General features: G+C 41.1%; 1 protein-coding gene across 1 annotated transcript; it reads left to right on the top strand.

Annotated features, from left to right (window-relative positions):
- The first annotated feature begins 22,274 nt into the window (after positions 1 to 22,274).
- On the top strand, positions 22,275 to 23,508 carry RTL3 (retrotransposon Gag like 3). The gene is given in 7 exon segments (XM_025985031.2): positions 22,275 to 22,505; positions 22,659 to 22,701; positions 22,704 to 22,959; positions 22,961 to 23,029; positions 23,031 to 23,256; positions 23,259 to 23,419; positions 23,421 to 23,508. Coding segments are annotated over 7 exon segments (1,074 nt in total).
- Positions 23,509 to 24,311: the final 803 nt, after the last annotated feature.

Below are 24,311 nucleotides of genomic sequence, written 5' to 3'. Positions count from 1 at the left end.
TATGCAGCCAAGAATACTTTATCCAGTAATGCTGTCATCCAGAATAGAAAGAGAGATAAAGAGTTTCCCAAAACTAAAATAAAGGAGTTCATGACCACTAAACAAGTGCTGCAAGAAATATTAAAGGGGATTCTTTGAATAATAAAGAAAGACCAAAAGTGACAAAGACTAGAAAGGAAAAGAGAAAATTTCCAGGAACAATGACTTACAAGTAATACAATAGCACTAAAATCATATCCATCAATAATCACTCTGAATGTAAATGGACTAAATATTCAAATCAAAAGACATAGAATATCAGAATAGATTTTTAAAAAACAGTATTCATCTATATGCTGCCTACAAAAGACTCCTTTGAGACCTAAAGGGAACTTTAACACCCCATTTACAGCAAAAGCCAGAAGATAGGAGGAGGGGCAAGATGGCGGAAGAGTAGGGTCCCCAAATCACCTGTCCCCAACAAATTACCTAGATAACCTTCAATCATCCTGAAAATCTACGAATTCGGCCTGAGATTTAAAGAGAGAACAGCTGGAATGCTACAGTGAGAAGTGTTCGTGTTTCTATCAAGGTAGGAAGACGGGGAAAGAGAAATAAAGAAACAAAAGGCCTCCAAGGGGGAGGGGCCCCGCGAGGAGCCGGGCTAAGGCCGGGGCAAGTGCCCCCAGGACAGGAAAGCTCCGTCCCAGAGAAGCAGGAGCATCACCAATCTTCCCGGGTGGAAGGGCAATCGCAGGGAGTTAGAGCAGGACCCCAGGAGGGGCAGGGATGCCCTCAGGCTCCCTGGGACATTAACAGACACCTACGCCCCGGGGAGAGTGCGCCGAGCTCCCTAAAGGACTGCAGTGCGCACGGCTTGACCCGGTAGCAGCTCAGAGGGGCTAGGGCGGCAGCTCCGCAGAGACGCGGCTGTGCGCTGGGAGCGAATCCAACAGCACAGGCCCCGGAGCACAGGGCGCCCGGGACACAGCCCAGGATCCAACCTCCTCCCGGGACAGGCAGAGGCTAGGAGGGTCCAGGACCACAAGGATGCTCCTGCCCCGAGCTGAGCATATCAGCGGCCCCGCCCTGTAGCATCCAGGCCCCTGCAGAGGGAGAGCTCCATAGTGACTGCGGGATCTGACTCCAGGGCTCCAGGGCTGGCCGCCGCCACTGTGGTTGTTCCTCCTGGGGCCACACGGGGCCACTGTGGTTGTTCCTCCTGGGGCCACACAGGGTAAACTCAACCCCTACTGAGCCCTGCACCAAGCAGGAGGCAGAGCAGCTCCCCCAAGTGCTAACACCTAAAAATCAGCACAACAGGCCCCTACCCCAGAAGACTGGCTAGATGGACAAGTTCCAGGGGAAGTCAAGGGACTTAAAAGTATACAGAATCAGAAGATACTCCCCCGTGTTGTTGTTGGGTTTTTTTTTTTTTTTTTTTTGCTTTTTCGTTTCTGTTTGCTTCCCCCACCCTTTTTTTTCCCTTTCTTTCCTTTTCTTTCTCTTTTTCTTCTCTTTTTTTCTTTTCTTCTTCCTTTTCTCTTTTTTTTCTCTTTTCTTTCCTTCTTTCTCCTTCTCTTTTTCTCTTCCCAATACAACTTGTTTTTGGCCACTCTGCACTGAGCAAAATGACTAGAAGGAAAACCTCACCTCAAAAGAAAGAATCAGAAACAGGCCTCTCTCCCACAGAGTTACAAACTCTGGATTACAATTCAATGTCAGAAAGCCAATTCAGAAGCACTATTATCAAGCTACTGGTGGATCTAGAAAAAAGCATAAAGGACTCAAGAGACTTCATGACTGCAGAATTTATATCCAATCAGGCAGAAATTAAAAATCAATTGAATGAGATGCAATCCAAACTAGAAGTCCTAACAATGAGGGTTAACGAGGTGGAAGAACGAGTGAGTGACCTAGAAGACAAGTTGATGGCAAAGAGGGAAACTGAGGAAAAAAGAGACAGACAATTAAGAAACCATGAAGACAGATTAAGGGAAATAAACGACAGCCTGAGGAAGAAAAACCTACGTTTAATTGCGGCTCCCGAGGGCGCCGAAAGGGCCAGAGGGCCAGAATATGTAATTGAACAAACTCTAGCTGAAAACTTTCCTAATCTGGGAAGGGAAACAGGCATTCAGATGCAGGAAAGATAGACATCCCCCACCCCAAAATCAATAAAAACCGTTCAACACCTCAACATTTAATAGTGAAGCTTGCAAATTCCAAAGATAAAGAGAAGATCCTTAAAGCAGCAAGACACAAGAAATCCCTGACTCTTATGGGGAGGAGTATTAGGGTAACATCAGACCTCTCCACAGACACCTGGCAGGCCAGAAAGGGCTGGCAGGATATATTCAGGGTCCTAAATGAGAAGAACATGCAACCAAGAATACTTTATCCAGCAAGGCTCTCATTCAAAATGGAAGGAGAGGGATCCCTGGGTGGCGCAGTGGTTTGGCGCTTGCCTTTGGCCCAGGGCGCGATCCTGGAGACCTGGGATCGAATCCCACATCGGGCTCCCGGTGCATGGAGCCTGCTTCTCCCTCTGCCTGTGTCTCTGCCTCTCTCTCTCTCTGTGACTATCATAAATAAATAAAAATAAAAAAAAAAAAACAAAACAAAATGGAAGGAGAAATAAAGAGGTTCCAAAACAGTCAGGAACTGAAAGAATATGTGATCTCCAAACCAGCTCTGCAAGAAATTTTAAGGGGGACTCTTAAAATTCCCCTTTAAGAAGAAGTTCAGTGGAACAATCCACAAAAACAAGGACTGAATAGACATCATGATGACACTAAACTCATATCTGTCAATAGTAACTCTAAACGTAAACGGGCTTAATGATGCCAGCAAAAGGCGCAGGGTTTCAGACTGGATAAAAGAGCAGGACCCATCAATTTTCTGTCTACAAGAGACTCATGTTAGACATAAGGACACCTACAACCTGAAAATAAAAGGTTGGAGAACCATTTACCATTCAAATGATCCTCAAAAGAAAGCAGGGGTAGCTATCTTAATATCAGATAAACTAAAATTTACCCCGAAGACTGTAGTGAGATATGAAGAGGGACACTATATCATACTTAAAGGATCTATCCAACAAGAGGACTTAACAATCCTCAATATATGCCCTGATTGTGAGAGCTGACAAATATATAATCAATTAATAACCAAAGTGAAGAAATACTTAGATAATAATACACTTACACTTGGTGACTTCAATCTAGCTCTTTCTACCCTCGATAGGTCTTCTAAGCACAAGATCTCCAAAGAAACGAGAGTTGTAAATGATACACTGGACCAGATGGATTTCTCATATATATACAGAACTTTACATCCAAACACAACTGAATACACATTCTTCTCAAGTGCACATGGAACTTTCTCCAGAATAGATCACATACTGGGTCAGAAATCAGGTCTGACCCGATACCAAAATATTGGTACATCCAGTGCATATTCTCAGACGATAATGCCTTGAAATTAGAACTAAATCACAACAAGAAGTTTGGAAGGACTTCAAACACGTGGAGGTTAAGGACCATCCTGCTAAAAGATGAAAGGGTGAACCAGGAAATTAAGGAAGAATTAAAAAGATCCATGGAAACTAATGAGAATGAAGATAAAACTGTTCAAAATCTTTGGGATGCAGCAAAAGCAGTTCAGAGGGGGAAATACATTGCAATACAAGCATCCATTCAAAAACTGGAAAGAACTCAAATACAAAAGCTAACCGTACACATAAAGGAGCTAGAGAAAAACAGCAAATAGATCCTACACCTAGCAGAAGAAGAGAGTTAGTAAAGATTCAAGCAGAACTCAATGAAATCGAGACCAGAAGAACTGTGGATCAGACCAGCAAAACCAGGAGTTGGTTCTTTGAAAGAATTAATATGATAGATAAACCATTAGCCAGCCTTATTAAAAAGAAGAGAGAGAAGACTCAAATTAATAAAATCATGAATGAGAAAGGAGAGATCACTACCAACACCAAGGAAATACAAACGATTTTAAAAACATATTATGAATAGCTATACGCCAATAAATTAGGCAAGCGAGAAGAAATGGACGCATTCCTGGAAAGCCACAAACTACCAAAACTGGAACAGGAAGAAATTGAAAACCTGAACAGGACAATAACCAGGGAGGAAATTGAAGCAGTCATCCAAAACCTCCCAAGACACAAAAGTCCAGGGCCAGATGGCTTGCTTGGTGAATTCTATGAGACATTTAAAGAAGAAACCATACCTATTCTACTAAAGCTCTTTGGAAAGATAGAAAGAGATAGAGTACTCCAGGATCACGCCCTGGGCTGAAGGCAGCGCCAAACCGCTGAGCCACCGGGGCTGCCCCTGTTTTTAGCTTCTTTCACTCAACATGTCTTTGAGATCCATTCTATTCTTGTGTGCAACAATAGCAACTTCAGTACTTTTTTTTACATCACATAGGATTATTGAATGTCAAAGCTTGAATTGACTTTAAAGATCATGCATCAGGGATTAAAGGTGTAGCTTAAATGTCTAGGAGAAACAAGGCAGAAAAAGTTTAAGAGTAAAGCAGGTATGTGTCATGCAATAGGGAGTGGTAGAGACTGCAGAAAACTAAAGAGTGTGTTCTCCATCTAAAGGAAGCAGCCAGTGTTTACTCAGGTCCTGTTGGTGATTGCTACGTGGGAATGTGGACCTAGCATAGGTTTCATAATTTCCCAGGAGAAGTCAGAAATCTGTAATTTTGTAGAATCTTCTTATTTTTAATCAACTTTCAAATAAGTACAAACTAATCAAAACAAATCTGCAGGCTATCTCTAGCCCAGAGATAGTCAGTTTGCAATCTCTGACTAATCTAGCCTTCTTAACTTTCAAATAAGGAAATAAGGCTCAGAAATGAGGGAACTTATTCATGGACATACAGAAAGTTGGGGGCAGAGATGAAGCAGCCCAGGATACTAGTTTAAATCATTTAGAGCACAGAGTATAAAGACAGATGCCTTGAAATGAAGTCCCATCTCTGCCAGTTATCAACAATATGGCCCCTTGATACATTATTTAACCATTCTGAGCATCAGTCTTCAAATCTGTAAAATGGATAGGGGAAATGCCTTTCTTATAGGGTTGTTGTGGGAACAGAATGAGTTAATGTAAAGCTAATGTAAGCAAAGAGATAGTATAGTGCCTAATGCATAATATGTACCATATAAATGTTTGTTGTTATTGTTCCCGTGGATAATGTATGAGAACATTAGTATTATCTACCAGTTTTGAGAAGTTAGTTTCTCCAGGACAAACTATTAAATTATGACCCCAGGACATTTATAAATTTTCAAACTTCATGAAATCAAGCACCTAATGGGTTATGAATGTGAAATGGAGGTTTAATCAAAATATATTCGAGTGATTTTTAGCTCAAGAATGAAAAGCATAAGGGCACCTGGGTGGACCAGTCAGTTAAGCATCCAGCTTTTGGTTTTGACTCAGGTCATAATCTCAGGGTCCTGAGATCAAGCCCTCTATTGGGCTCCATGCTCAACCCGAAGTCTGCCTGTCTCTCTACCTCTGCTCCTCCTTCCCACCCTCTCTCTCATCAATCAATCAATCAATCTTAAAAAATTAATGAAAGGTATAGCTGCCAATAGAAGAACAATGTTTAAATCAGTTTCCCTAATGTGAAGAATTGGCTTTCTGATTTTTTTGAAAATTGGACTTTCACTGTTACTTAACTCTCAATTAAAATTTTACAAGAAGCATGATTTTTCATTGACTGTGAATTTCACACTGTTAATTCCCCTTTTTATGAGAATCTTGTAATACATTTTAGAGGAAATCACCAATGTTAGTTTTTCTCTCTCATTATGGTCTGACAAATTCCAGGCTAACTTTAAAGAAGTAAGTTTAATGAGTATAGTACTGGTCTTGAAATCAAAATATCCAAGTTCTTAATTCTTATTCAACTCTTAGGCCTTTGTTAACCAAAGAAGTGGAATTTTATTAAATTTTAAGATGATTTATACAAGCAATTTTTCAGAAATACAGCTATTTTATCTGGTAAATGTAAGAGCTGTGGGGAATTTTTAAAAAGTGTAATCCTAATACCATTCTCTATTATATAGTGCTTTAGAGTTTTTGAAAGCTTCTTTCACAAATATTAGAATCCTAGATTGTTAAAATTAGAAGGCACTTAGGAAATAATCTAATATCCTTCATTTTCTAGATGAGGAAGCAGACCCAGAGAGCTTGCTATCCACCCAAAATCATTCAGCTAGGCTGTGACAGAACAAGAATCTTGATCCTCTAATCAAAGAAAACTAAGATAAAATATAATTAGATTCCAACTGAGAACTGCAATCAGTGTTGGCTGCATTTGTAACACTGGCACAGAGCAGAGAGAGGATGTATGGGCTAGGGAAATCAGCTAAAGCATTTTGGAGGAGGCAGCTTCTGAGCTGGGCCTAGAAAAAGGCTCAGATTTCTAAATGTAGAGAGCAAGTCAGAGGTCATAGACATGTAAACAAAGATAGAGTGAGTGTGCCAGGTGAGCGACACCATGTAGAGACTAACAATGCTAGTAGGGTATAATAAAGGAAAAAGGAAGCACTGCTGGAGAAGTTGGGTAAAACTGCATCCTACAGGGTTTTGAATACCAAATCAATAAACTTGGACAGAAGGCCACAGATAGGCAGTAAGTCTCTTTTTTTGTCATAAAAGGATTATTTGTTCTCACATTAAGTGTTCTTGCCACACAGACACACATACACACATATGTACAAAGGGACACAAGAAACTCTGAGAGGTGTTGGATATGTCTATTACCTTCATTGTGGTAATGGTGTCACGGGTGTTTGGATATGTCTAAACTCATCAAATTGTACACAAAAAATGCATGCAGTTTTAAAAATATGAATTATAACTCAATAAAGCTGTTTTAATAAAAATGATTCAAGAGAAGTGTATACTCATATTTCAAAAATAACCCAAATGCTACAGAAAATGTAAAATGAAAACTAAAAATCCCCTCCATCTTCACTACCCAGAGTCACTTATAATTAACAGTTTCTTATGAAACTTACCAAGAAAGCCCCAGTGGGGTTCTTTTTAAGTAACAGTCCTTACTTTTCAAACACTATCTACTGCAGTTATCCTGATTGAGCACAGTGATTAGAGTGTACTATATGTGGGATACACAAATGTTGAAAGCAAAAAGTGGCCCTTAGAACCACCTAGATAGCCTGAAGACAGCTGAAAAAAGAAATCTCTAAATCTTCTTTAAAAATTAAGAAAACCAAAATGCCTTTTCAACCCTCTACAAATAATTCATCAGTGTAATCTCTCCCATTTGCACATGCTGGTAGACTCTGGCCTACTGGCATGTGGAGAAAATACACGTGTCCCAGGAATCTGATGTGACTCATCAGTAATAATATATTCTGTTTTAGTATTTCAGCCAGGAGATAATCAGACAATAAGATGGGGCCTATTTTTATGTCAGGAATATACACAAATAATTCAATTTTAGATAACCCAGCTGTGCTAGAAAAATCAAATACTGTAGTGACAAGAACAAAAGCATGGCAGAAATGAAATGGAAGGAAATGGGGATATGGAATTTGATTATGTAAATATGCTCCAAGAGGAAATAATTGAGATAAAATAGCCAAACCAAGAGGTCCATGCTGGGGTTAAGATGAGATAGTCCTGCTTGTTTAATATCCAGTTTAGAGGAGGAGGGGAATTTATTCTAAGCATGGAGTAAATCACAGGCAGGATTACAGAGTGTTAAGAAAACACATATTAAAAAGTTCTTGAAAATGTTAAGAGAACTTGAAATATTAAAATCAGCTGATAGAGCATATTCAAGACCTATCAGATATTTTTGAAGGGGGGAGCTAATGTGAGCCTGTAGTTTAGTAAATTAAGAAAATATATAAGGCAGGGACACCTGGTTGGTTCAGTCAGTTACACATATAATTCTTGATTTCTGTTCAGATCATGATCTTGGGTCATGGGATTGAGCCCCACATCTGGATCTATGCTCAGCATGGAGTCTGCTTGTCCCTCTCCCTCTGCTCCTTGCTCTTTCTCTTTCTCTTTCTTTCTCTTTCTCTTTCTCTTTCTCTTTCTCTTTCTCTCTCTCTCAAGTAAATAAATAAAATCTTTTTTAAAAAGCAGAAAATATATAGGAAAGTTACAAATTGCCAGGATCACATATTTCTTGACCATGTATATGTGATCAATACATGCTTTTTACTGTCATCTCTGTGCTAAATATCAACTTTCTCTTTGAATATCTATGTATCACATCATGCATCTGTGAATTATACACTTCTTTATATACCCTAGGCTTCGTTCAATTTATTTATTTATAGGCTGCAATTCCTAAACTCTGTGCTTTTGTTTTTGCTGTTTACTCCACTGGGAATGTCTTTTTTTTTTTTTTCATTCATTCTAATTTTGCTCTCACATTAGGATGATAAAATCGATAAAATCTTACCTTCCTTTCAAAGTCCAACCCAAAAACTCAGCTCAAAGTTTACCACTTTTTTTTTAAACCATCTCAGATTCTACCCTTCACTCTTTCTCTTCCCGCCTCACCACATTCACAAGCTCTCTCTTTTTTCCACTTTCATAGGACTTTATCTGATTTTTCTTATATGGCATTTAGCACTGGGAAATTGCTTAATTATTTATTCTAAAGTACCTATGTTGCCTGATTTACTGGCCTGAACACTCTTCGAGAAAAATTCCATGTAGGTTACATCATACACACCCCCAAACACACACACACACACACACACACACACACACACACACAGCACAGTGCCTTTAACTGCCTGGATGCTCAATAAATATTTGTGGTATAATTTTATTACTAATGGTGAGTTTATATACAAAAAGCTGAGAGGAATTTTGTTTGGATGCACTAGATAAGCTGATACATGAAATTTAGTGGTAATCTCTTTTACCATCAATATAATTTTATTATCAGCTACAACTCAGCAAATGCCTATTGTTAGGTATGAACGTTATTTTTAATCCTCACAACAACTAAGTAATTACCTATTATTACCCTCTACTTTCCAGATGAGGAAAATGAGTCTCAGAGAATTTAAGTAATTTGGCCAGGATCACACAGCTAGTAAAGACCAGAGCTAAGAATTGAACTTTAGGCTTGCCCTACTTCAAAGCCCGCCTTCTGGGACACCTGGGGAGCTCAGCAGTTGAGTGTCTGCCTTTAGCTCAGACATGATCCTGGGTCCAGGGATGTAGTCCCACATCAGGCTCCCTATGAGAAACCTGCTTCTCCCTCTGTGTCTCTGCCTTTTGTGTGTCTCTCATGAATAAATAAATAAAACTTAAAAAAATCACAAAGTCTGCTTTCTTTCTTTTTTTAAAGATTTTTATTTATTTATTCATGAGAGACAGAGAGAGAGAGAGAGAGAGAGAGAGAGAGGCAGAGACACAGGCAGAGGGAAAACAGGCTCCATGCAGGGAGCCTGATGTGGGACTCGATCCCCGGTCTCCAGGATCAGGCCCTAGACTGAAGGCGGTGCTAAACCGCTGAGCCACCTGGGCTGCCCCTGCTTTCTTTCCACTAGCATATTTTTTTAAAAACATTTTTACAAATATTATCTCATTTGTACCACACAAAAATGTAAAGTTGGCAGGCTTGGGTATTTGCCCTCCTCAATGTCACATTCACTGCTGCATCTCTCATCAGTACACTCTAATCTTCCTCTCTAGTCCTACTGAGGATCTATCACCATCCCTTTAGCAGTCTCTGACTCTATATAGACCATACTACTCCCATTGCCTGATTAAGACCTTTACAGGTAAGCCTAAGCACTAAAAAGTAGTCTCCTCCATGTGATATTTAGTATGCTAAACCATAAAATTGTTTTATTTAATTTAAACTTAATTAACATATAGTGTATCATTAGTTTCAGAAGTAGAATTTAGAGATTCATCAGTTGCATATAACACCCAGTGCTCATTCCATCAAGTGCCTTCCTTAATGCTCATCACCCAGTTACCCCATCCCCCATCCACCTCCTCTCCAGCAACCCTCAGTTTGTTTCCTATCGTTAAGAGTCTTTTATGGCTTGCCTCCCTCTGTTTTCATATTATTTTATTTTTCCTTCCTTTCCCTTATGTTCATCTGTTTTGTTTCCTAAATACCACATATGAGTGAAATCATGTTATTTGTCTTTCTCTGACTTATTTCACTTAGTATAATACCCTCTAGCTCCATCCACTTTGCTGCAAATGGCAACATTTCATTCTGTTTGATGGCTGAGTAGTATTCCATGTGAGATATATATATCTCACATCTTCTTTACCCATTCACCTGTTAATGGACATCTGGGCTCTTTCCATAGTTTGGCTATTGTGGACATTGCTTCTATAAACACATAAAATTAAATTTTATCTTTAAATGACCAAAATGGAGGGGCACCTGAACAGCTCAGTCAGATAAATGGCCAACTCTTGATTTTGGCTCAGGTCATGATCTCAGTGTCATGAGACCAAGCCCCACATCAGGCTCCATGCTCAGTGGGGAGTCTGCTTCTCTCCCTATCCCTCTGTCCCTCCTCCCACTTGTGCTCTCTATAATTAATTAATTAATTTAAAAAGACTAAATGACCAAAATGTACACATGCTCAGTTTTAAAGCTTCTTCCTAGATCTTCTGATATCTTTCCTTCTCCCTAACCCCACCTTCCTTATTCTACCCTCCTCTCCCCACTCCTCTCTCTTCTGCCTTGCTGATGCCATCAGTTCTGACTTAGTGTGCTTTATGGATGAACCAGCATTGGCAAACCTAAAACACCAGGGATCCAGGAAGTAGATGAGAGAGCCAGATAACTACAAAAAAGATATCCTCACAAGTTGCATTATAAGCAAAGTCCCTTAGTCCCTTGTTATGCTGTGGTGGTGGTTCCTTCAACCCTCAGCTAGAGTGGCCTGTTTAGCACATCAACAGGGTTCAGTGAAGCCAAAGTATTGAAATCATTAGGCAAATCTGCTAACACTAGAAGGCATACAGTCTTATAAGAAAATGAAATACAGAGGCAGTGAATGGTATAATCTGAAAGATGTTAAAATGGTATCTCTGTCCCAGAGCATCTTTTCAAACAGAAAGATTTCGAAGGGGTTGCAGCCTTTCAGAATATCCTATGAAAATGAAAATGCCCTAAGAAAATGTCTTTAGAAACCTAAGAGGTAATATCTCAGGAGGGATTCATTTCCCAAAATGACAGTACATCAAAGGGAAAAGGCCCCCTAAGTATGCATAGGAAAAGAAATAGAATGAGAAGATGGTACATGTCATAAAGGAAGATAAAAGGGTGACAAATTTCAACTCCTTCAGAGTTTTACTAAGATAGACCTTGTTCATACTACTTTACCAGGTTCTCTGGATCCCAGTCATATGTGTAAGAATTCTTGGAAAGATTTGGGAAGGAGCTGGGAACTCCAGCTGTCCTAGTGCTATAAAATGTTGATGACAATGAAAAGTTTCAATCTGTACTAAGCACATTATGGATTAAAATTACGAAAGTGCTGCAAGCTCTAATGCAACCATAGAAATAACATATTGAACAAAATAGACAACATAGCGGGTCTGTCCCCAAGTGTAGCTGGGCATTGGGCCAGAGATTTGTCAAGTAACCTGTCCTATTGACTATTTCCAGGGTAGAAAGAAGGAGGGCAAAAGATTGATTGCTTGAAGATGCAGTTCAGCCAGCATTAGTAAGGAAGATTCCGACACACATGTGAAATGTTTTAGATTGTACATTTGCCTCCCCAAATTATGATCCTTAGTGCAGTGTACACAGTAGAATTTCAAATTATTCAGTTTTTCTTTTATCCCTAAGCTAACAATCAGCATGTGTAATTTATTAACATAACTGAGCATAACTGTGCATCTTTTTTATATCTGCTTAATGAACACATTTATCTTATGCTTCCCTAAAAATTAATTTGCCCAGTTAACAAAACCTCATTTATTTAAAATGTGTTTATAAGCATTATAAAGTCTCCACAAATCTCACAATAGGTGACACATGAGAATTTCAATGTGATTACTTTCCTATTCTTACTTTTACAAATTCAGGATATTAAAATTACTTTAGTCATTCTGACAAAAGTCAGCGTAGCTCTTTTTTCTTCTACTGAAAAGAAAATAATTCTATAAGTTTAGGCAGTTTGGAATTTGTACTTAAGATGTTGCATTTGGTCTTTGGTCTTTAGCAGGAGGGTAGGGGTAAGGAGAAATGTCCCTATGCTTCCCATTGGGTAAATATGCCTGTAGGCAAGACACTGTTACTGCTTTAGTTTATGGACTTTTAAAAGTCTGTCTTGGTTACTCCACAATCCCCTTGTTAATCAACTCATCTTCCTGCCTAAGTGCCTCCAGTTCTGATTCTAAAGAATTATTTGGTAAATCAATTAATTCATTCATAACTCAGCCAGGAAGGAAAAAAAAAGCAAGCTTCTGAGTGGTGAAAAACCGTTGCCATAAAAGCCTTGCACTGTAGATTTCTTCATATGAGAACTCTTACTCAGTCCCTACACAATTCCAGCAAGTTCACCTATCCAGTTTACAAATTCACAATTAAAAGTAATGGATTAATGGGGAGGGGCAAGATGAAGATGGCGACGGAGTAGGGTCTCCAGGTCACCTGTCCTCAACAAATTACCTAGAAAACCATCCAATCATCCTGAAAATCTACGAATTCGGCCTGAGATTTAAAGAGAGACCAGCTGGAACGCTACAGTGAGAAGAGTTCGCGCTTCTATCAAGGTAGGAAGACGGGGAAAAAGAAATAAAGGAACAAAAGGCCTCCGAGGGGGAGGGGCCCCGCGAGGAGCCGGGCTGAGGCCGGGGCGAGTGTCCCCAGGACAGGAGAGCCCCGTCCCGGAGGAGCAGGAGCTGCACCGACCTTCCCCGCGGAAAGGCCTCCTGGGGAATTGGAGCAGGATCCCCAGAAAGGCGGGGATGCCCTCGGGCTCCCTGGGACAGTAACAGAGGAACTGCGCCCCGGAGAGTGCGCCGAGCTCCCTAAGGGCTGCAGCGCTCGGCGGGACCCGGAGCAGCTCGGAGGGGCTCGGGCGGCGGCTCCGCGGAGGGGGCTGCGCGGCTCCGGGAGCAGCTCGGCGGCCGCGGCTCGGGCGGAGGAAGAAGCTCCGCGGAGGGGGCGGTGCGACTCCGGGAACAGCTCGGAGGGGCTCGGGCTGCGGCTCCGCGGAGGGGGCTGCGGGGCGGGAGCGCGAATCCAACAGCGCAGCCCCGGAGCACAGGGCGCCGGGACACAGCCCAGGATCCGGCCTCCCCCGGGACAGGCAGAGGCCGGGAGGGCCCAGGACAGCAAGGACGCTCCTGCCTGGAACTGAGCAGATCAGCGGCCCCGCCCGGGAGCTCCCAGGCCCTGCAGCCGGAGAGCCCCGGAGCTACTGCGGGAGCTGACCCCAGGGTCCCAGAGCTGCCCCCGCCACTGTGGCTTCCTCCCGGGGCCTCACGGGGTAAACACCCCCCCCACTGAGCCCTGCACCAGGCAGGGGCAGAGCAGCTCCCCCAAGTGCTAACACCTGAGAATCAGCACAGCAGGCCCCTCCCCCAGAAGACCAGCGAGACGGACCAGTTCCAAGGGAAGTCAAGGGACTTAAAGTACACAGAATCGGAAGATACTCCCCGTGGTTTTTGCTTTTGTTTTTTTTTTTGTTTTTGTTTTTGTTTTTTTTGTGTGTGTTTTTTGTTTGTTTGTTTGTTTGTTTTGTTTTGTGCTTTTTTTCTTTCTTTCTTCTTGATTTCTGATTGCTTACCCCGCCCCACCCCCCCCTTTTTTTTCTTTTATCTCCTTTCTTTCTTTTTCTTTCTTTTTCTTCTCTTTCCCCCCCTTTTTTTTCTTCTTTCTCTTTTTTCTTTTTCTCTTTTCTTTCCTTCTCTCTCTTTTTCTCCTTTTCCCAATACAACTTGTTTTTGGCCACTCTGCACTGAGCAAAATGACTAGAAGGAAAACCTCACCTCAAAAAAAAGAATCAGAAACAGCCCACTCTCCCACAGAGTTACAAAATATGGATTACAATTCAATGTCAGAAAGCCAATTCAGAAGCACTATTTTACAGCTACTGGTGGCTCTAGAAAAAACCATAAAGGACTCAAGAGACTTCATGACTGCAGAATTTAGATCCAACCAGGCAGAAATTAAAAATCAATTAAATGAGATGCAATCCAAGCTAGAAGTCCTAACGACGAGGGTTAACGAGGTGGAAGAACGAGTGAGTGACATAGAAGACAAGTTGATGGCAAAGAGGGAAACTGAGGAAAAAAGAGACAAGCAATTAAAAGACCATGAGGATAGATTAAGGGAAATAAATGACAGCCTGAGGAAGAAAAACCTACGTTTAATTGGGGTTCCTGAGGGCGCCGAAAGGGACAGAGGGCCAGAATATGTATTTGAACAAATCATAGCTGAAAACTTTCCGAATCTGGGAAGGGAAACAGGCATTCAGATCCAGGAAATAGAGAGATCCCCCCCTAAAATCAACAAAAACCGTTCAACACCTCGACATTTAATAGTGAAGCTTGCAAATTCCAAAGATAAGGAGAAAATCCTTAAAGCAACAAGAGAAAAAAAGTCCCTGACTTTTATGGGGAGGAATATTAGGGTAACAGCAGACCTCTCCACAGAGACCTGGCAGGCCAGAAAGGGCTGGCAGGATATATTCAGGGTCCTAAATGAAAAGAACATGCAATCAAGAATACTTTACCCAGCAAGGCTTTCATTCAAAATGGAAGGAGAGATAAAGAGCTTCCAAGACAGGCAGCAACTGAAAGAATATGTAACCTCCAAACCAGCTCTGCAAGAAATTTTAAGGGGGACTCTTAAAATTCCCCTTTAAGAAGAAGTTCAGTGGAACAATCCACAAAAACAAGGACTGAATAGATATGATGACACTAAACTCATATCTATCAATAGTAACTCTGAACGTGAACGGGCTTAATGACCCCATCAAAAGGCGCAGGGTTTCAGACTGGATAAAAAAGCAGGACCCATCTATTTGCTGTCTACAAGAGACTCATTTTAGACAGAAGGACACCTACAACCTGAAAATAAGAGGTTGGAGAACCATTTACCATTCAAATGGTCCTCAAAAGAAAGCAGGGGTTGCCATCCTTATATCAGATAAATTAAAATTTACCCCAAAGACTATAGTGAGAGATGAAGAAGGACACTATCTCATACTCAAAGGATCTATCCAACAAGAGGACTTAACAATCCTCAATATATATGCCCCGAATGTGGGAGCTGCCAAATATTTAAACCAATTAATAACCAAACTGAAGAAATACCTTGATAATAATACACTTATACTTGGTGACTTCAATCTAGCTCTTTCTACCCTGGATAGGTCTTCTAAGCACAACATCTCCAAAGAAACGAGAGCTTTAAATGATACACTGGACCAGATGGATTTCACAGATATCTACAGAACTTTACATCCAAACTCAACTGAATACACATTCTTCTCAAGTGCACATGGAACTTTCTCCAGAATAGACCACATACTGGGTCACAAATCGGGTCTGAACCGATACCAAAAGATCGGGATAGTCCCCTGTATATTCTCAGACCATAATGCCTTGAAAGTAGAACTTAATCACAACAAGAAGTATGGAAGGACCACAAACACGTGGAGGTTAAGGACCATCCTGCTAAAAGATGAAAAGGTCAACCAGGAAATTAAGGAAGAATTAAAAAGATTCATGGAAACTAATGAGAATGAAGATACAACCGTTCAAAATCTTTGGGATGCAGCAAAAGCAGTCCTGAGGGGGAAATACATCGCAATACAAGCATCCATTCAAAAACTGGAAAGATCTCAAATTCAAAAGCTCACCTTACACATAAAGGAACTAGAGAAAAAGCAACAAATAGACCCCACCCCCAGCAGAAGAAGACAGTTAATTAAAATTCGAGCAGAACTCAATGATATCGAGACCAAAAGAACTGTGGAACAGATCAACAGAACCAGGAGTTGGTTCTTTGAAAGAATTAATAAGATAGATAAACCATTAGCCAACCTTATTAAAAAGAAGAGGGAGAAGACTCAAATTAATAAAATCATGAATGAGAAAGGAGAGATCACTACCAACACCAAGGAAATACAAACGATTTTAAAAACATATTATGAACAGCTGTACGCCAATAAATTAGGAAATCTAGAAGAAATGGACGCATTCCTGGAAAGCCACAAACTACCAAAACTGGAGCAGGAAGAAATGGAAAACCTGAACAGGCCAATAACCAGGGAGGAAATTGAAGCAGTCATCAAAAACCTCCCAAGACACAAGAGTCCAGGGCCAGATGGCTTCCCAGGGGAATTCTATCAAACGTTTAAAGAAGAAATCATACCTATTCTACTAAAGCTGTTTGGAAAGATAGAAAGAGATGGAGTACTTCCAAATTCATTCTACGAGGCCAGCATCACCTTAATTCCGAAACCAGACAAAGACCCCACCAAAAAGGAGAATTACAGACCAATATCCCTGATAAACATGGATGCAAAAATTCTCAACAAGATACTAGCCAATAGGATCCAACAACACATTAAGAAAATTATTCACCATGACCAAGTAGGATTTATCCCTGGGACACAAGGCTGGTTCAACACTCGTAAAACCATCAATGTGATTCATCATATCAGCAAGAGAAAAACCAAGAACCATATGATACTCTCATTAGATGCAGAGAAAGCATTTGACAAAATACAGCATCCATTCCTGATCAAAACCCTTCAGAGTGTTGGGATAGAGGGAACTTTCCTCGACATCTTAAAAGCCATCTACGAAAAGCCCACAGCAAATATCATTCTCAATGGGGAAGCACTGGGAGCCTTTCCCCTAAGATCAGGAACAAGACAGGGATGTCCACTCTCACCACTGCTGTTCAACATAGTTCTGGAAGTCCTCGCCTCAGCAATCAGACAACAAAAAGACATTAAAGGCATTCAAATTGGCAAAGAAGAAGTCAAACTCTCCCTCTTCGCCGATGACATGATACTCTACATAGAAAACCCAAAAGCCTCCACCCCAAGATTGCTAGAACTCATACAGAAATTTGGTAGCGTGGCAGGATACAAAATCAATGCCCAGAAATCAATGGCATTTCTATACACTAACAATGAGACTGAAGAAAGAGAAATTAAGGAGTCAATCCCATTTACAATTGCACCCAAAAGCAGACGATACCTAGGAATAAACCTAACCAAAGAGGTAAAAGATCTATACCCTAAAAACTATAGAACACTTCTGAAAGAAATTGAGGAAGACACAAAGAGATGGAAAAATATTCCATGCTCATGGATTGGCAGAATTAATATTGTAAAAATGTCAATGTTACCCAGGGCAATTTATACGTTTAATGCAATCCCTATCAAAATACCATGGACTTTCTTCAGAGAGTTAGAACAAATTATTTTAAGATTTGTGTGGAATCAGAAAAGACCCCGAATAGCCAGGGGAATTTTAAAAAAGAAAACCATAGCTGGGGGCATCACAATGCCAGATTTCAGGTTGTACTACAAAGCTGTGGTCATCAAGACAGTGTGGTACTGGCACAAAAACAGACACATAGATCAATGGAACAGAATAGAGAACCCAGAAGTGGACCCTGAAATGTACGGTCATCTAATATTCGATAAAGGAGGAAAGACTATCCATTGGAAGAAAGTCTCTTCAATAAATGGTGCTGGGAAAATTGGACATCCACATGCAGAAGAATGAAACTGGACCACTCTCTTTCACCATACACAAAGATAAACTCAAAATGGATGAGAGATCTAAATGTGAGGCAAGATTCCATCAAAATCCTAGAGGAGAAAACAGGCAACACCCTTTTTGAACTTGGCCAAAGTAATTTCTTGCAAGATACATCCACAAAGGCAAAAGAAACAAAAGCAAAAATGAACTATTGGGACTTCATCAAGATAAGAAGCTTTTGCACAGCAAAGGATACAGTCAACAAAACTAAAAGACAACCTACAGAATGGGAGAAGATATTTGCAAATGACATATCAGATAAAGGGCTAGTTTCCAAAATCTATAAAGAACTTATTAAACTCAACACCAAAGAAACAAACAATCCAATCATGAAATGGGCAAAAGACATGAAGAGAAATCTCACAGAGGAAGACATGGACATGGCCAACAAGCACGTGAGAAAATGCTCTGCATCACTTGCCATCAGGGAAATACAAATCAAAACCACAATGAGATACCACCTCACACCAGTGAGAATGGGGAAAATTAACAAGGCAGGAAACCACAAATGTTGGAGAGGATGCGGAGAAAAGGGAACCCTCTTACACTGTTGGTGGGAATGTGAACTGGTGCAGCCACTCTGGAAAACTGTGTGGAGGTTCCTCAAAGAGTTAAAAATAGACCTGCCCTACGACCCAGCAATTGCACTGTTGGGGATTTACCCCAAAGATTCAGATGCAATGAAACGTCGGGACACCTGCACCCCGATGTTTCTATCAGCAATGGCCACAATAGCCAAACTGTGGAAGGAGCCTCGGTGTCCATCGAAAGATGAATGGATAAAGAAGATGTGGTTTATGTATACAATGGAATATTACTCAGCCATTAGAAACGACAAATACCCACCATTTGCTTCAACGTGGATGGAACTGGAGGGTATTATGCTGAGTGAAATAAGTCAATCGGAGAAGGACAAACAGTGTATGTTCTCATTCTTTTGGGGAATATGAATAATAGTGAAAGGGAATATAAAGGAAGGGAGAAGAAATGTTGGGAAATATCAGGAAGGGAGACAGAACATAAAGACTCCTAACTCGGGGAAACGAACTAGGGGTGGTGGAGGGGGAGGAGGGCGGGTGTTGGAGGGGAATGGGTGACGGGCACTGAGGTGGACACTTGACGGGATGAGCACTGGGTGTTTTTTTGTATGTTGGTAAATTGAACACCAATAAAAATTAATTAAAAAAAAAAGTAATGGATTAAAATGAGGTTACTGCTGCTACAGCTTATTATTATTATTATTAACCTTTATTATATGTCACTAGCTAATATACACTGTGCTAAACCTTTTATAATCATTTCACTAAACCTTTGTAACTCTGTACAGTTAAATATAATCAATAGCTCCATTTTACAGCTTCATAGACTGAGTTTTAGATGAAATTTTAGAATTAATTTTTAAATTTGTCTATACTTAGTATAAACAAGCATATAGGTAACCATGTGAAGGGCTTTGAGACAGCCTGATAGCAAAAGATTAGAAAAAATACAAAGAAAAAAATTATATGTATTTGGAAACCATAGCAATTTAGAGGTTTTTAATTTGGAGACAGACCACTTTATACCTCAGCAGCTTTCAGGAGGTAATATAGTGTTACAACACAGTAAAGGAGCTTGTTTGTGTACTTATGACCCTCAAACCATTAAAAATAAATTATGTTCAGAATCGTTTACTTAAGAATGGAGAAAAGTGTAATGCATGCTATAATTATTTAAATTTTTTAATTAATAAGGTAAACTTCAATTGTGTGTTTTGGATTCTCAAAGGGAAAGCTTTAGTTATCTGAAAAATTCACATTAATAGAACACATCATTCCCAGATGATGGTGGTATTTTTTATGTATGGTATGTTTCTAAGACTAAAACATTAAAAGGGAGGGAAAGAATATAACTTGATTTGCTAAAGATTTTACTTTCCTTTTTTTATAATCAATGTGAAGCTTTATTTTTATTTTTTAATATTTTATTGGACTTTGATGCCAATATATAGTATAACACCTAGTGCTCATCCCGTCAAGTGCCCCCTCAGTGCCCATCACCCAGTCACTCCAACCACCTGTCCACCTCCCCTTCCATTGCCCCTTGTTCATTTCCCAGAGTTAGGAGTCTCTCATGTTCTGTCACCCTCTCTGGTGTTTCCCACTCATTTTCTCTCCTTTCCCCTATAATCCTTTCACTATTTTTTAAATTCCCTGTATGAGTGAAAGAATATAATGTTTGTCCTTCTCTGATTGACTTACTTCATTCAGCATAATACCTTCAAGTTCCATCCACGTTGAAGCAAATGGTGGGTATTCGTCCTTTCTAATGGCTAATATTCCAGTGTGTGTGTGTGTGTGTGTGTGTGTGTGTGTGTGTGATCTTTTCTTTTCAAAGCCTCTGGATTCTGATTCAGTTAGTCAAGTCAATTTGCTGTAGTTTGAGCATATTCCATCACCAGGGTTTATCCATTATGCTGACTAATGTAGAGCTGAATGTTTTTAAAGGAGACTGGAGAACATCACTAACTAGATGTGTGATTTGAAGTTGCAAAAGACAATTCCCAGTCCCACTCTAGTAAAGAGACAAAAACAGCTCTCCCTTAGCCCTACCTAATTTGTGATTATAATTTGTCATGAGAAGAGAAAGTGAGATCTTGAGCGAGGTCACTTCTCAAGAGGCCAGCTCTTAGGGGGGTACCTGGAATTTGCTTATTGCACCTGAGTGGCTTAAGGAAGAATGAGAACCCTGGGCAAAGGCATTCAAAATAAGCCAGGGTCCCTGCAAGACTGCTACAAGTACCCTTCAACAAAATTCGCCTCACCCACGGTCTTACCATATTATACCTTGTCTAGATGTATTCATGATAATGATCCCAAGAAAACATTACCGGGAGGGACCCTAGGGACTGAGTAGGTGGGATGGGGAAGGGCCTGAGGACTGCAGGCTGCACTCTCAGTGAGAATTAAACAAACACCCTAGTGTGGATGGAGTAAGGGGAGGTTACATGAGACAGACATAAAAAATAAAGTCCCAAACCACTGTGGTCGTTCAGAAATGTTTGCAACTTTTTTTTACAAGGGCAGTAGTATTATTTCTAATTTCCTAGCCAAATATTTATTAAATTAACCAAGGACTGAGTATATGAGCCTGCCTCACATCAGTACATCATCTCACTTTCCCTGCAGTTTTAAACTGCAAGGTACTGTCAACCCCCCCCCCCCCAAAAAAAACCCCTCTTCCACACTCTAAATAACTATGTTACAGAGGAAAGTTGGAATGTGTTCTGGGAGTGGGTGTGTTTGTTTGAGTTCAGTGTGTGCTGAAAAGGCAAGCCTCCACAGCCATTTACACATCTTCCTCCTCAACGATGGGTACACAGCTGAGCTCCTGGACTAAGTCTCTGAATGGTAATGTACATTTATAAAGATTATTTTCTTAACTATTTTGAGGCATTTTATAAATAATACACATGTGTCTTCTGAGCACACATATATATTTAGTCAACTTTTGCTTATTTTCTTCTGAGGTTGGTCTTGTGTGGTTACTTTTGTGGTATGATTTCTGAGGTGTCAGAAAGAGTTTATACCTCAGTCACCCAAAAATATCTCTTGGGTTGACCCACCACAGAGCCTAAAATCTCCATATTTCTCAAACATTTTATTTAGTCATTGAAAGCATCTGTTAAAACCCAAATGTTACATTGGGATATTAAGCAGACATAAGCTATTAAAGACTATATAAACTAGAAAAGAATAGGGATAAGTTGCTTCTAATGTTAAGTTTCAACAGAAAAAAGCAAAATGACATACACAGTCTGGATCAGATGTTGTTTTTTAAATGAAATGGGGTCAGAACCAGCATATATGAGTCATCTCATGAATGAGCCTATGGTAATAGAAACCCAGCATTGTTAGGCAGGATTTGTTCTAATTTATTTTAAATGAGTGATTTTCCACAGTTTCTGATCCTCAGATCCCACTCTCCTTACAGCGTATCTCATACCTCCCTTGCTGAGCTCCAGAAGCAACCAGTGACCTGGTAATCAACCTTGGTGGGACCCAAATCCCTATCTCTTGAAAAATTCATAGAGCCTGACATCTTTTTGAAAGGTGCTTTTTCTAAATGGAGCTTTTAGAAAAACCACCCAATCTCTCTATGTAGCTAACTGCCAAAGATGGTGGAGGACTTAATAGCTTCCTATATTGTTCTGAAATTGGAGAATAAAATTTTGCAAGCCCAAGTGTAGTGGCTGATGGAAGAAACTGTTGCCCCACAGGCCCAGATACAGAGCTCCAGATGCCCCAAACAGCCAAAGAAGTTGAACCACTTCAGTAACCCTCAGAGTCCCAGGAGCCACAGAAATCCCTAGAAAACCTAGATTTCCCAAAATCCTGAAAGTGCCAAAAATTCCCAGAATTTGAGAATCTCTAAAATCTCAGAGAGCCCCAGGAGCTCCCAGCCTGGAAGCCCCCAGCAGCCCAGGAGCACCAGAAAACACCAATGGTCCAGGAAACCCAGAGGCCCTTGGAACCTCCAGCAGCCCCAGAGTCTCTGAAACTTCCAACAACCCATGAGCCCCAGGAACCTTCACTGGTCTGTAAGCTCTCAGAAGCCTGGAAATCCCCAAATCTCCCAGAAGTCAAGGAACTCCAGAGGCCCCCAGTGGCCCAGGAGGCCAACAAGCCTCCAGAAATTAAGCCCCAAAAGCCCCCAGATATCCAGGATGCCCTGGTGGCCCAGAAATCCTAGAATTTAGAGCACCAGGATCTCGCAAGCGCCCAGGAAACTCACAAGGCAGCAGATTGCCAGGACACCCCAACATACCTGGAACCCTTTAAGCTTCCAACTTTCCAGGAGTCTCTGGAACCTGCAGTGCCCCACTAGGCCCTGGATCCTTTAGATACCCAGGAGTTCCTATAGCCCTCAGCACCCAGAAGTCCCTGGAAGGCCTAATAGCTTCTTTGACATCAGCAGCTTCAGAGTTCCAGTCCCCCAGTGGGTTAGAAGGGGAAGCTTTTTCCCCGGAATACTGTTTAGACTTCATTGGAGATGCTCATAAACTTTCTGAGTTCTTGATTCAATTGAATAGTTACATAGGAGTCAGAGGGCACCTGCATCACACTGAAGCAGCTGTAGTGAGCTTTGTTGGCAACTGCTTCTCAGGTGAGGCAGGAATGTTTTTAGCCCTTACTAGATATCCAAAGTGCCCTGCTGGAGCAATTTGAGAGTTTCATACAAGTGCTCCAGGATACTTTGACAGTCTGGAAAACATGTCAGTCACTGCAACAGTCAGCTGTGCCAACGGGAGGATACTGCCCATCAGTATATGACCCACTTCCATCTCATTGTTCAAGAGCCAAACTGTGATGAAAGCACTCTCTGCATCCAATTTCAGGAAGGGCTTTCCAGTTCTATCCCAGACTATCTGTCTCACAATAACGCATCAGCCACCAACCTATCTAATCTGATCACTCAGTGCCAGAAGAGAAACTAAGTAGTAAGACTGATCCAAACCCACAAGGAGCAAGTCCTTCTGAGGAGGGAGGTGGGCCTGAGAATTCAATAGCTAAAAACCAGCCTGTGCAGGCTGAAAGAAATAGCCCACATCTCAGTGAAGCTGAATGGGCCGACTGTTGTGAAAGTCACTTGTGGTCATCCTGGTCATTTTGCCAGAGATTGTTCTGTCAAGCCTCATCATGCACAGCAGGAAGGAAACATCAAGACCTGGTGGTAAGGGGGAATCCAGTCAGGCCAATCTACAAATATGTGCCCCCTTCACTTCCAATATCTATGTCTCATACCCTATGGCTTACTGTTGAAATCTGACTGGGAAGACAACAGTTCTTTTAGTGAGCAATGGTGGATTTGGGCTCCTACAGAAACAGCATTGACCATTCTGTGGTTCTTCAAGAGAATCTGTGCATCTGCAATAATATCTTACTTCTGAAGCTTGAGGTGGTAGATGGTCATCCATTGATTAATGGATCCATAAATCAAGGAAACAACTCCTGTGGAAGTTAAAATTGGAAACCACGTTGCATAGTTCCAATTTGGGATTATTCATGTGCCACAAAGTACCCTCTGATTCTTGGAATTCACCGGTTTGAAGCACATGATCTAAACATTTAGTGGAGTACACTCACTGTGTCCTTTCCATCCCGTTATTGTCACTACAATTGCTTCAAGGCACAGGTAGAATAGGAGATGTCATAATGAAATAATTGTTGAATAATGACTGTGCCTAACAACCTGTTTTCTGTTACCTCAGCTGTCATCAACATTTGCTGCTCTCTGAATCTCCCACGAATGGGGCACCTGGGTGGCACAGTCAGCCGAACTTCCAATTCTTGGTTTCAGCTCAGGTCATGATCTCAGAGTCCTGAAATAGAGCCCATGTTGGGCTCCAGGCACAGTGCAAGTCTGCTTAAGGTTGTCTCTCCTGCCTCTCTCAGCTCCCCACATGAGTACATGCACTGGCAAGGAACGACAAGTACTTGTACAATGACCCTGCCTCTCAGATCATGCAATGATCTCTGA

Source organism: Vulpes vulpes, chromosome X (genome assembly GCF_048418805.1).
Source record: "Vulpes vulpes isolate BD-2025 chromosome X, VulVul3, whole genome shotgun sequence".
Taxonomy (NCBI): Eukaryota; Metazoa; Chordata; class Mammalia; order Carnivora; family Canidae; genus Vulpes; species Vulpes vulpes.
This window is presented reverse-complemented; position numbering and strand designations above follow the sequence as displayed.